This window comes from Mastomys coucha, unplaced genomic scaffold, assembly GCF_008632895.1.
Source record: "Mastomys coucha isolate ucsf_1 unplaced genomic scaffold, UCSF_Mcou_1 pScaffold9, whole genome shotgun sequence".
NCBI lineage: Eukaryota > Metazoa > Chordata > Mammalia > Rodentia > Muridae > Mastomys > Mastomys coucha.
This window is the reverse complement of record NW_022196915.1, coordinates 7,516,052-7,528,492: the sequence shown is the minus strand read 5'-3', so window position 1 is coordinate 7,528,492 and position 12,441 is coordinate 7,516,052. Positions and strand designations below refer to the sequence as shown.

At 47.9% G+C, this 12,441-nt stretch overlaps 1 protein-coding gene across 18 annotated transcripts in view; it reads left to right on the top strand.

The window, feature by feature from the left end:
- Camk2g (calcium/calmodulin dependent protein kinase II gamma) overlaps nucleotides 1-12,441 on the top strand; it is a 60,877-nt gene that overhangs the window by 23,548 nt on the left and 24,888 nt on the right. For all 18 annotated transcript variants that reach the window (XM_031361970.1, XM_031361987.1, XM_031361980.1 and 15 more), the window contains exons 5-12: nucleotides 459-524; nucleotides 3,940-4,012; nucleotides 4,160-4,262; nucleotides 4,691-4,774; nucleotides 5,215-5,309; nucleotides 5,915-6,037; nucleotides 9,867-9,950; nucleotides 10,188-10,230. In XM_031361970.1, coding sequence (XP_031217830.1) covers nucleotides 459-524; nucleotides 3,940-4,012; nucleotides 4,160-4,262; nucleotides 4,691-4,774; nucleotides 5,215-5,309; nucleotides 5,915-6,037; nucleotides 9,867-9,950; nucleotides 10,188-10,230 — 671 coding nt within the window. The remainder of the gene's footprint in view (nucleotides 1-458; nucleotides 525-3,939; nucleotides 4,013-4,159; nucleotides 4,263-4,690; nucleotides 4,775-5,214; nucleotides 5,310-5,914; nucleotides 6,038-9,866; nucleotides 9,951-10,187; nucleotides 10,231-12,441) is intronic.

The window sequence follows — 12,441 nt, the reverse complement described above, 5'->3', positions numbered from 1 at the left end:
AATGTCTTAGGAGTGGCTCTTTACCTCCTGGAAAGCCCAGTTCAGTGTTGTCATGGTTGAGCTTCTGTATCTGTGGTCTCAATATTCCTCAACTCTAGCAGTAGGTCTGCCTTCTCACTGCCATTGATAATGTCCATAACGGTCTTTAGGGAAAGCTCCGACCTTTGTAGTTAGACTATTTTCGTGGATCCCTATGTCTTCGTCACTCTCTGAGTGTTAGTGATTCTGTTAGGTTATGGAACCAGAACTGTCAGGAAGCAGGGGCGAGTGCATGGTAGCCCAAGGAGAAGCCCTGCACCATTGAAGGGTGAACATGTTTTGGGCTTCCAAAGTACATGGGGAGTTGGGGTGGCTCTGAAAGCTGTTTTACTGTATGACGTAGTTAGTAGTTACCTGATGGATGCTGGAGTTGGCCAATGGGCCCCACCTCCTCTAACCCTTTCTTCTGTTGGTTACAGTGTTACCGGAGGGGAGTTGTTTGAAGACATTGTGGCCAGAGAATACTACAGTGAAGCTGATGCCAGGTAAGAGGAATCTTGATTGTTTGAGTGAAGCCCTTTGAGTTAGGATTGAAATAAGTCCTGGCTCTGTGTCTGTGTCTGTGTCTGTGTGTGTGTGTGTGTGTGTGTGTGTGTGTGTGTGTGTGTGTGTGTGTGTGTGTATGTGTGAGTAGTCTTTGGACTCTTGTCTGAACAAGAGCCTATAAAGATGTGGTAGGGCTGCATTCTGTGCATAGTATCAGAAGTTAAATATTCAAGACACCTAGATTAATTTCTTTCAAAGCCTCTTCTAGGTTGCCTTTATCCTATTTCCCCTAAAATACCTTTTTCTCCCACTATTATATACTCACAAGCATGCCCAATAGCCCTTTTTGTACTTCCTCCTTCTCAAAAAATTCTAGTGTGTACAAGTTCCTTACACAGGGACCTGGGTATCAGAGATAGGGGAACCATAATTTTTGTCCTGAAGGGTATGAAACTGGAGAGTTTCCTTGGGATCTTTTAGCCTTTGTCGCTTTACCGTCATGACCAGCTCAGCATGAGGGAGTATTCTCCACCTAAGCCAGTGGCTCTCCTGTGACAGCACAGTCCACCTGCATCGAGGTACTCAGGTGCCAGTGTGGCCTGCTTTGCCCACCTTCTCTCTTCCCCTTCACAGCCTGATTTTTGTTATCCTGCCTACAGCTTCTCTGGCTTAGGCTGGCTCTAGAGAGAGGGGGAGTTCTGCTTCCTCACGAATTTCTCAACCCTGAACAGCCGATGTTTGCTGATCAACTTCAGATGCCTCAGCCTGGGGAAAAATTCTCAAGTGGAGAGATGAATTCCAGTGCCAGCAGGGGAGGACCAGGCTGTGGGTGGGAGGAGGCAGCGATAGCTCAGGGAGCTTGGGGTGGGAGGACTGTACCAGTGGGCTTGGCCTGGCTCTGCTGGGACACTTCGCACTTTTGCCATTTTTGGCCAGAAGGCTCTCCCTGCTAGCCGGGCTCTGTTCTAATTATACATTTCTGTGGAGACTCGCCTCTGAAGCTCAGTCTTAAAGTTCCTTTGGCAAACTGTTGGGCTCTATGCTGTAGGAGGCCCTGAGCCTCAGTGTCCAGGGCTGATGACATCTATTGACCCTTTGACTCTCCTAGGAGCCTCAGTACCAGATTTCAGGGAAACCAACTGTAAGTGCAGGCTGTGTAGGCTGGCACACCTGGATCCTCTGCAGGTCTGCCCTGCACACCTGGTGAAGGCTGCTGACTGGGCACAGACCAGTGTTCTTCAGCCTCAATGGTACTGACCTTTAGCACAGATAACTTTTTTGTTACGAAGGTCTCTCCTGTGCACGGAGAGAACTCAGAAGCACGCCACTCAGCAGAGCTCTAGTAGAGTCCCCCCCATTCCAAGTTGTACCAACCACACTTATTTCCAGACATTGCCAGATGTCTCCTGGAGGGCACACTCACCCTCCAAGTGAGCGGAAACCGTTGCTCTGGAGTAATCATGCCTGCCACCAGGCATTCGACTATAGGACTAGCAGGACAGTTTGCAAGGTGAACAGCCGGCTTTAATAAACAGGACCAAAGTGTGGTTCTGAGCTAGGTTGGCTTTTTTCTGTGCAGAATCATCAGAAATGCTATGTAGACATCCTATTTAGAGCCCTCTTAAATATGCTATTTCTGGAGGGAATCTGTGTGCTTCCCTTCACCTCCCTACTAGATCAGAAACGTTAAAGCAGCCAGTATCTTAGGTAGTACAAGAAAACATTGCACGAGTCACTCAGTAAATGTTTGAACAAGTGATGGCTTGTGCCCACCGGTGCTGGCTTCCCAGGTTACGGCATAAGCTTCTCTCCTCTAAGACAAAGTTTGCTTATGAGGAAAGAGCTAGAAGGGGCTGGAGAGTCTCACTTCCTTAGGAATATTTACCATCTTCCAATCCCTAGGAAACAAATTCCAGTCTTTGCCTTAAGGCTTTCTCACTCTAGAAAACCCACCTAACTTTTCCTAGGCCTCCCTTCCCTCCCCGTGGAGAGTGTTGATGAGGAGGGAAGAGAGTGCTTAGCTGAGTGTCACACATCCATAATCCCAGCAGTCCTGAAGCTGAGGCAGGAGGATCATGAATTCAAGGCCAGCCTGGGTCACAGCACAGGTTGCAGGCCAGCTTATGCTACATAGCAGGAAAAGGAAGGCAGGAGGAAAAGGAAGGCAGGAGGAAAAGGAAGGCAGGAGGAAAAGGAAGGCAGGAGGAAAAGGAAAGGAGGGCGGGCAGGAGGAAAAGGAAAGGAAGGCAGGAGGAAAAGGAAAGGAGGGCGGGCAGGAGGAAAAGGAAAGGAAGGCGGGCAGGAGGGAAAGGAGGGCGGGCAGGAGGAAAAGGAAAGGAGGGCGGGCAGGAGGGAAAGGAACCTTATATACTGCTGGTGTTGTAGCAGGAAGAGGAAAGGAGGGCGGGCAGGAGGAAAGGAACCTTTATATACTGTTGGTGTTGTAAATTAGTATAGCCATTTTTGGAAAACAGTATGGATGTTTCTCAGAAAAACTAAAAATAGAAGTACCATATGATCCAGTCATCCCACTACTGGGTAAATACCCAGTGGAATTAAAATCAGGATGTTAAAAGAAATGTCTGTACACCCACATTTCATTGCAGCATTATTCACAATAACTAAGATATGGAAACAACCTGAATGTCCATTAGCAGATGAATGGATTAAAAAAAGAGTAGTGTATACTACCGAGCCTTAAAAAGGCTGGGAAATTCTGTCACTTAGGATAGGATAGGTGAGCCTGGATGATGTTATGTTCAGTGAGACAAGCCAGGCACAAGAAGACAAATACCACATGATCTTACTTACATGTGGAATGTAAAAGGGATGATCTCATGAGGTAAAGAGGAATGGTAGTTGGCAGAAGCCAGAATGGGCGGGTATAGGTGAGGAAAGGAGAGTTGATGGTCAGAAAGGGGGAGTGGATTCCCACATCTTACTTAAGCACAGCAGGTGATTATAGTTAGTAATGTTTTGGTCGGTTGGTTGGTTTGGTTTAGCCTTTTCAAGAGTTTCTCTATGTAGCCCTGGCTGTTCTAGAATTCACTCTGTAGAACAGGCTGGCCTCAAACTCAGAGATCCACCTGCCTTTGCCTCCTGAGTGCTTCGATTAAAGGCATGTGCCACTTACACCTGGAAGGTTTTAAAATGTACAGAAAAAGAATTTTAAACGTTAGAAAGAATAAGCATTTGAAGTGATGTATATGATGGTGTACCTGTAGCAGAATATCCCATTGTCCATCAGAAGTCAGTAGTTATTTTTCAATTAAAAAATAAAAACAAAATAGGTGGAGCTAGATAACATTCAAAGCCCAGGGTTCTAGCTTCTGTTTCGGCAAGTGTGGTCTGCACCGGCAGTCGTTGGTGAGGTGGTTTAGCCCTGCACTGATATTGCTTGTGCTGTTCTTTCAGCCACTGTATACATCAGATCCTGGAGAGTGTTAACCACATCCACCAGCATGACATTGTCCACCGGGACCTGAAGGTACTCAACCAGGCTGACTGCCTTTGCCTCCTACTTGTGACTTGTTGGCGCCACCTGGTGCTAGGTAGTGGTACTGTGAGCCCAGAGTAGGCTCCCTTTGGGCTCCAGGGTGGATGTCTCCTAAGGTTCTCCTTGTTCCTTCTGCAGCCTGAAAACTTGCTGCTGGCGAGTAAATGCAAGGGTGCTGCGGTCAAGCTAGCTGATTTTGGCCTGGCCATCGAAGTGCAGGGAGAGCAGCAGGCTTGGTTTGGTAAGGGTAACCCTGTCTTTCCGAGAATGCAGCCTCCGCCCTTCCTCCTCTTCCTGGTCTGCCTTCCTCTTTCAGAACTAGAAGTCAGGCCTTTAATGGTCCTGGCCTTTTCAGAAAAGTGGAGGGGGGGGCACCGAGGTCCCTCCTGGCCCTCATGACTCAGTACAGTGGGTCTGGCTGCTGTCAGCGCTGCATTCTTACTGCCTCTGGGGAGGCGTTGGAGTTCCTGGTAGGCACAAGTACTTGCCGTCTGATTTAGATTCCAGGCACTGCACGTAGCCCAGCCTGTCATCTTTTGCAGCCTGGGCACTGAGAGCTTATATAGTAAAAGCAACCAGCGTTAGGAGGGCTTTGGAGGAAATTACAGGTGTGGACTTATTGGGAGAGAAAGTGGGTTCAGTTTGGCTCTGCCCTCTCTTCTGCTACAGGTTTTGCTGGCACCCCAGGTTACTTGTCCCCTGAGGTCTTGAGGAAAGATCCCTATGGAAAACCTGTGGATATCTGGGCCTGCGGTAAGCCCATTCCACACCCTCAGCTATTTGGTGTTATGGGCCCCTGGCTTCCTGTCATGACAAGAAAAGAGGCATTACATTCATTCCCTCTGGGTTCCACAAGTGCCTGCTGTATATGAAATCATGGTGGTGTTTGCTCTCCTTCCCTTGGGAGAGCTGTTCCTGTCATGCCCTCCTTCCAAAGTAACTTCCTGGATGATGCTGCGACCTGCTTGGAGAAGGGCTCATCCACACCTTAGAGGATAGACTCTGACATGGCATGGTGCCTTAAGGAGTGAGACGCTGCAGGAGGGACTAGTGGTACAGCGTTATCGACTGGCATCCACCTTTAACTCTGGCCCAGCCTTGCCTTTCTGGGTGGTTCTGAGCCCTGCATGGCCTTTCTTGGTTCCTCAGGGGTAGGTGACTGACCCCAGTGACCTGTGTGTTCTGTCTCGCAGGGGTCATCCTGTATATCCTCCTGGTGGGCTACCCTCCCTTCTGGGATGAGGATCAGCACAAGCTGTATCAGCAGATCAAAGCTGGAGCCTACGATGTAAGGATGGGTTTTCTAAGAGCTGAGCAGTCACTCCTGGAAGGACAGATTCCCTGCCCCTAAGGGTCTGTCCAAGGGAGTCGTGTTATTGTCATTTGATAACAGGGCATCAGGGGACTTTGAGGACCCAAGGATGGGCATACAGGACTCAATTCTTGCCACCTTATATACAGGGAACAGATTTTTTTAAAAAAATGCTCCTGTTAGCTATAAAATTAAGGAACTCAATGAAGCCCTTTGGTCTATTTCCACAAAGAATGGGGAGACTACGTGGTATGTTCTATCCCAGAGGGAGAATTTTAGAGGCTTCCTCCAATGCTTTGGTACCTTGGGCACATTGCAAAGCCTGTCTCCTCCTTAGTAAAAAGAGAAAGGCGAAGCAGAAAATGGCAGTTCCCTTCCTTCTCTGATCTGATCCCATACATTGGCACTCTAACACTTATTATTCTGTCTTCTTTTCCGAGTCTTTGAGTTGACACAGCATATCCAGCTCTTGGGTACCACAAAGTATCCCAGTTATAAGAGTTGGAATGAAGTCAGACTACATTTCAGGGTAGAAGGCTCACAAATTTCCTGTCTCCCTTTCCCCTGTTCCTGCTCCTCAGTTCCCATCACCAGAATGGGACACGGTCACTCCTGAAGCTAAGAACTTGATTAACCAGATGTTGACCATAAACCCTGCAAAGCGCATCACGGCTGACCAGGCTCTCAAGCACCCATGGGTCTGTGTAAGTATCCTTTCCCTGGTCTTGGAGATTGGGAGTGGTAGCCCTGGTGTATTCCTTGCACAGGGCAGGGGGAGGGGTGAGTGGACTCCAAGGTCAATAAATGTCATCTGGGGGACTTGGGAGTTAAAAAGTGCTCATAGGCCTTCACTTGTCTGTACTTGTTGTGAGGCTGTGATTTGGTTCTGTTTCTGAATTAGAAGAGGTAGTTGATGGTGGAAAACAGCTGATACCTGAGTGGGAAGCCCCAAACTTAGGATATACGTGGGCCTCAACTCTGACAAGGACCCAGTGAATGAACATAGAAGGCTTCTGAAGTATTGAAACACACTCCTGAAGCTCAGCTGTGAGGCTCTCAGCTGAGTTCCAAGGAACTCCTTCTAGGCTATCAGTGTCAGCTGATAATACTGTGTTTCCATTCACGGTTCTATCAAGCCGAAACAGCTATTTCCAGACCAAGGAAAGGGTCTGGTATAGTGTAGCATCTTGAACGATGATACATTTGTCATTTCCCATGTTTATTGACTGTTCTTTTGTGCTGGTCACCAGACAGTTAGTTCCTGGAGATGAATGGGGACTATGATCTTTGCCCCAAAGATTTGGGGAAATAGGCATTCAAACAAGCAACCATGCCTATAATCTGACAAACACACACAAAACTAACACATCCAGGAGTGTCTACTGCCCCTGATAGGCATTAGGGTCACAGAAGGTTTTGTGGAGAGGACAATCAATCCAAGGTGTTACCCTGCAGACAGAGGTTAATGTGGAGAAAGTGAGAGGCCACAGGAGAAGGTCTCCTGCAAGGGATGTTAAATAGTTTGGCTTACTGTGACCAGGATTGCAAAAGAATGAGGGTGAGGAGATTGCATGACACCTGGTGGTGGTGCATGCCTTTAATCCCGGCACTTGGGAGGCAGAGGCAGGCGGATCTCTGAGTTTGAGGCCAGCCTGGTTTACAGAGCGAGTTTCAGGACTGCCAAGGCTATTCAGAGAAACCCTGTCTTGAAAAACCAGCCCCCATACTGCTCACCCCCCCCCCAAAAAAAGATTGTATGTCATCCCAGCCTCTGTCTAAAGAGTTGAAGATTGTATTCTAAAGCTCAGAGTTTTAAAGAGAGCTATTTGCATTTAACATCACATTTGGAAGCTCTGTAGAAAATGGAATTGCTGAGGCTGGAGGCAGAGAGGCAAGCAGCTGTCACAACCATCTAAGGAAGGCAGGTGAGGTCTTAGCTGAGGGGGAAGTTGGAGGAGTGGACTTTGCTGCCAGATAAGAGAACCTGAAGGAGAGGGCAGGTCGATGGGTGCTGCTCTGTTGAGTTGGTTGGTGAGCAGATGGCTGTACATGGACCCAGAAGAGCTAGATTGTGTTTTGTGGGCACTGAGTGTGGCATTAAAGAACCAGCAGCTGAGATACCTGGGCAATAAGAAACATGGCTGTATGGTCTGAGCATGTGGTTTAGTGGTAGAATGCTTTATTGGCATACACAAAACCCTAGGTTCCCATACCAGCACCAAAAAAGCCGGCATGGAATGTGCAAAAGAGGGGGCTGTAGAAATGAGAAGTTGGAAATGTGGCCTGTCGTTTCTTCATAGAGGATTTGGAGATGTAGGAAGTTGTTCTTGGCTGAACAGATTCTTATCGGTAAGCTTGTGTTGCTTCAGCAAGAGGAGAGAGGGCCGCTAAATACCAGCATGTAAGGACAAGGAGTTAAATGAGTGACAAAGAGAGGATGAGGAGAATATAACCAGAGAAGGCACGAGAACTAGGAACCAGTGGGCCTTAGTGAGAACAACAGCAGCCAGGTGCTGAAACGGTTCCTCGACTAAGATAGGAAGGAACCTCTAGCTCTGACCTACAAGAGGCCCTGGTTCCACTATTGCACAGAGATAACGGAATGTGATAGGGAGAGAAACTCACTTGTCTCCAGATAACTGAGGCTGGGAAGGTTGGGAAGCAGCAAATGGCTGATACTCCTAGAGGAAGAACAGGGTCAGGAAGCTTTGTTCATTTTTTTTTGTTGTTGTTTTGTTTTCTGTTGTTAATACATATCTGTACATAAAAATGTGCACTGTTAATTGTGATAATTTGCATGTGCTTACACCATGCACTATTCTATACCTCTATCCCACACATTATCTTTCCAGCCTCCAGGAATCACTAACACTTAAATACTTTTAAGATTTACTTTAAAAATTTTATGTGCATGAATGTCTTGCCTGCATATGTGTGGATGCATCACCTGACGCCGTGGAGCCCTGGGAGGGCATTGGATCCTGGAACTGGAGTTAACAGATGTTTGTGAACCACTATGTGGGTGCTGGGAACTGAACCTGGGTCCTCTGCAAGAGCATCCTCCTGCTACCTGCTATTTTCATAAATGAGAGGGAACAAATAGTAAATAGTGCTTCAAAGTGTGTCCAGCTTATTTCGAACAATATAGTGTCCTTCAGTTCTAGTGGGTGTCGATGTTGTTTTTATTGTGTTGTTTTAAAGATTTTGTTTGATGGAACTTTGTTTTGTTTTCTTTTGGTTTTGGTTTTTCAAGACAAGGTTTCTCTTTTTAGCCCTGGCTGTCCTGGAACTCACTCTGTAGACAGGGCTGGCCTTGAACTCAGAAATCCACCTGCCTCTGCCTCCCAAGTGCTGGGATTAAAGGCATGCACCACCATGGCCCGGCTTGATGGAACTTTGAATATAATGTAAAGATTACAAAACAGAATCTAATAGAGAGGGAGATTGGTTGAAGAAGGACAAGTTTAGAGAGCAAAGGGAGAGAGGGCTTGCTGAGCCTAGGTCAAAGGTCTACCCTGGGCTCAAGGAAAGACCCATCTGAGTAGCCTCACACACACACACACACAAAGTGGGGAAAAGGTAAAGAGAATTGGTTTGGGAACCAGGAAAGGGAGTGGGACAGGGATAAGGCAAGTTGTGGGCACTCTAGGCCATAGAGCCTAGCATTCGACCTGTCTGACTGAATTAGCAATCATAGAGTGATAACCAGTCCTATCCAGGCATGCAAGAATCGCAGAAGTGCTGACTGTTGGAGGTCATTTTTGTGGGCCCACTACTTCCAATCTCTGTCCTCTGTAGCCCCCAGGGACATCATTATATCATAGTATTGCATAGCAAATGATGCTTATGTTAGACCCTGAGCCGTCAAGGGTGTGCAGACTACATCTAATGGACCCAGTTTAAGGAAGCAAGGAAATTAAAAGTAAATACATTGGAGGAAAAAAAAAATCCTTCCAAAATGATGAAAAAAGAAGAGAGTGTGGTGGTGTGCACATCTATAGTGCCAGCACTTGAGAGGCTAAGGCCAACGGTCATGAGTTCAAGGCCAACCTGGGGCTACGACAGAAAAACAAAGGTAATTTCTACTTCAAGGTAATTCTCAGCTTTTCAGAGCACAGTTTCCTTGAGGATCTCGTAGGTACTCTGGAACAGGAGCCTGTCTCTCCCTGTGCAGTCTGGACCACAGCAAATACTTCATAAACAGTTGCTGAAGCAGTCGCTGGGCCAGGATCACATCACACCGGATACTCTCTCCTTCTCAGCTGCCTTTGAAAAGCTCTGTTGGCACCCACATGTAGCATCAATGATTGGTTGTTCTCTTACTCAAATTGTCCTCACATAACCTTGAATTGGTGGTGCCACTTGTGTTCTAAAGGCTTTTTCTCTTCCATGGCTTCCTCTGGTCAGCACTGGGGTAACAGTATATGTGACCCTATCCTGGCCCAGCCATCAGTGCTCATAAGATGGGGAACAAAGGCAAGGGGCAGGGGATCTGTGATGGGAATCTCACGGGCCTGTCTGTTTGGCTTCCAGCAACGGTCTACAGTGGCATCCATGATGCATCGCCAAGAGACGGTGGAGTGCTTACGCAAATTCAATGCCCGGAGAAAACTGAAGGTGGGTCTTAACATTCTTGGATCACTGGCCTCTCAGAATTGGGGCTTTTGACAGTGTAGCTCCTGCCTGGTCTCACAGGGAAGCTTCCTTCTTGCTGGGACTGGGCTATGAAAGTTGTTCATAGTGAGGTACTTAAAAACTCATGTCTTTAAGCTCTGGCCAAGAGCTGCCTTTGCCTGAGGCCAGGCTGCCCTGTCCTAAGGTCCATTTGAACTCATAGGACTCTCTTTTCCACAGGGTGCCATCCTCACAACCATGCTTGTGTCCAGGAACTTCTCAGGTATGTGTTCCCAGCTGTGCACTTTTACTCTGCAGAGGTGAGTGGGCTAAAAATGGAATCCCGTCAGTCCAGGCTGTGTGACTGTCTCAGGCAATACCTGAGGATGAACAAGGCCCCCTTTTTTTTTGTTTTCTTTTGTTTTTTTCGAGACAGACAGGGTTTCTCTGTGTAGCCTTGGCTGTCCTGGAACTCACTCTGTAGACCAGGCTGGCCTCGAACTCAGAAATTCACCTGCCTCTGCCTCCCAAGTGCTGGGATTAAAGGCGTGCGCCACCACTGCCCAGCTGAACAAGGACCCTCTTACAAGGGCAGCTGCTGCTGGATTCTGTTACCCAGTTTCTTCAGATGTGGAGGGAAGAGCTTTTTTGAGGCTCCAATTTATGAATTCTGTTTCTTCAGACCACCCAAAAGTAGCCTGCCCAGCTTCCCATGTGGCTTATCCCCACCTGTGTAACTCTCCAAAGACTCTTCAGGGTTCTTAAGATTTTAGCTAGTGGAGGGTATTTTAGCTAGTTTGGAGACTGTACCAGAGGACAGAGAGATGAGTTACAGTGGATCTTCTCAGTTGCATCTACCTAAGACCATCTCTTACTTCACTGTGTCCAAGAAGAGGTGCCTAATAGAAATTATTCCAGGTGTCAAAGCCTTTTGCACACACTGAGGCTTATGGTACTCTCTATAACACTGGCTTTAAAAGTGAAGAGACCAGAGGCAGAGAGGTAAATTTGCATGTCGAGTTGGGAGAGTTGGGTCAGTAATTTGCAAATCACACTTGATATTTCTTTTTAAGATGCAAGACATTCCAGTCCCCTCTACCCCATTCTCACCTTCACTATTCACCCTCATTTGGGAGCACAGATGCTTTTCTGTGAGGAAAAAAATTAATGTCAAGGTTTAACTAAAGGCAGAGAGGTCTCTACCCAGCTTGCTTTGGTCCTTGGTCCTCCCTTCCTCTAACTCCCAGCCTTGCTGTTTTGGTTAAAGACACACCCCTCTCCCCTTCATCCTTCTAACAAGACTCTTCCCTTGCTTACCTCCTGCACTGCCATGAGAGGGGCTTGTGAGGGAGGCCAGCCACCCACCAGTTACAGGAGGTGGCTGTTCTGGGCAGGGCTTGCATCTTTGAGCTCAGGTCCTGCTGGAACCTGGTTCTGGGTAACAGGAGAGCTTTGGGTTGGAGGAGGCATCAGGCAGGAAAGCTAGGGCTCTACAAACTCTTGCCTTGGGCTACAGGGCTCCAGAATGTTAGGACTGGATAGTGAGCCCAGGATAACCCACACTAGAAGAAGGTCCTGGTGTCCTCCAAGAGAGAGCAGAAGCATGTGGCTTGTTGCCTCCCACAGAGACAGGGTGGCAGCCCCCCTTTCCCCCACAGTGCTCCTCATCCTGTGAGGGCTTGCAGCTTTGTCTTCTTGATTTCAGAGCCTTCTTAGAGGACGCTCAAGGGCATTTCTGTGCTGCCTGTAGAGTGATAGTTCCTCTCTCCTGAGTCAAAGAAACATGAAGACAGGCTGCTGCTGCTGCTGCTGCTGCTGCTGCTTGTGCAGTCTGGCCAGTCAGAAGCAAGTACCCTGTCCTGTGGTCTTGGGCTGCGAGTCGGTCTCCCTCTCTGTTTCCGGATGTTAGTGTTCTGGTTTTAGGCAGTCAGGTTCTGTTAGGAAAGAGCTTTGACTTCAAGAGCCTTCTGGCCTTTGAGCTCACTTTATCCTCAGTCAAAGGGGACAATGAAAACAAAAGGATGTTCTAAGCTTTCCATGTTGGCTTCTTCTGCCCTGAATTTGGGGCGAGTGAGTGCAGGGCTGCAGAGAGAGACGTCTACAGGTGTGATGAAGGATATTCACCTGTTTCTTAAGGCGGAAGCTAGACTGCTCCCCAGGTTGACCCATGGGGTACACCAGCAGTTGGAAGGATGCTGATGTCTAACTGACTTGGACGGCTTTTCTTTTGTCTCTGGGGCTCCCTCTTGGGTGTCACCATCCTCAGTGCACCATGAAATGCAGACTGAGGAAAGCAATCTCTTCGCTCACTCCTTACAGAGAGAAAGAGAGAGAGAGAGAGAAAAAGAGAGAGAGAGAGAGAGAGAGAGAGAGAGAGAGAGAGAGAGAGAGAGAGACAGACCTATGTCTAAGGAAGGACCTGGGGCTTACCCATAAAGGTAACTGCCCAAGGTCATATGGGAGCTTTGCCACGCCCCAATCCCGCTCTCTTACT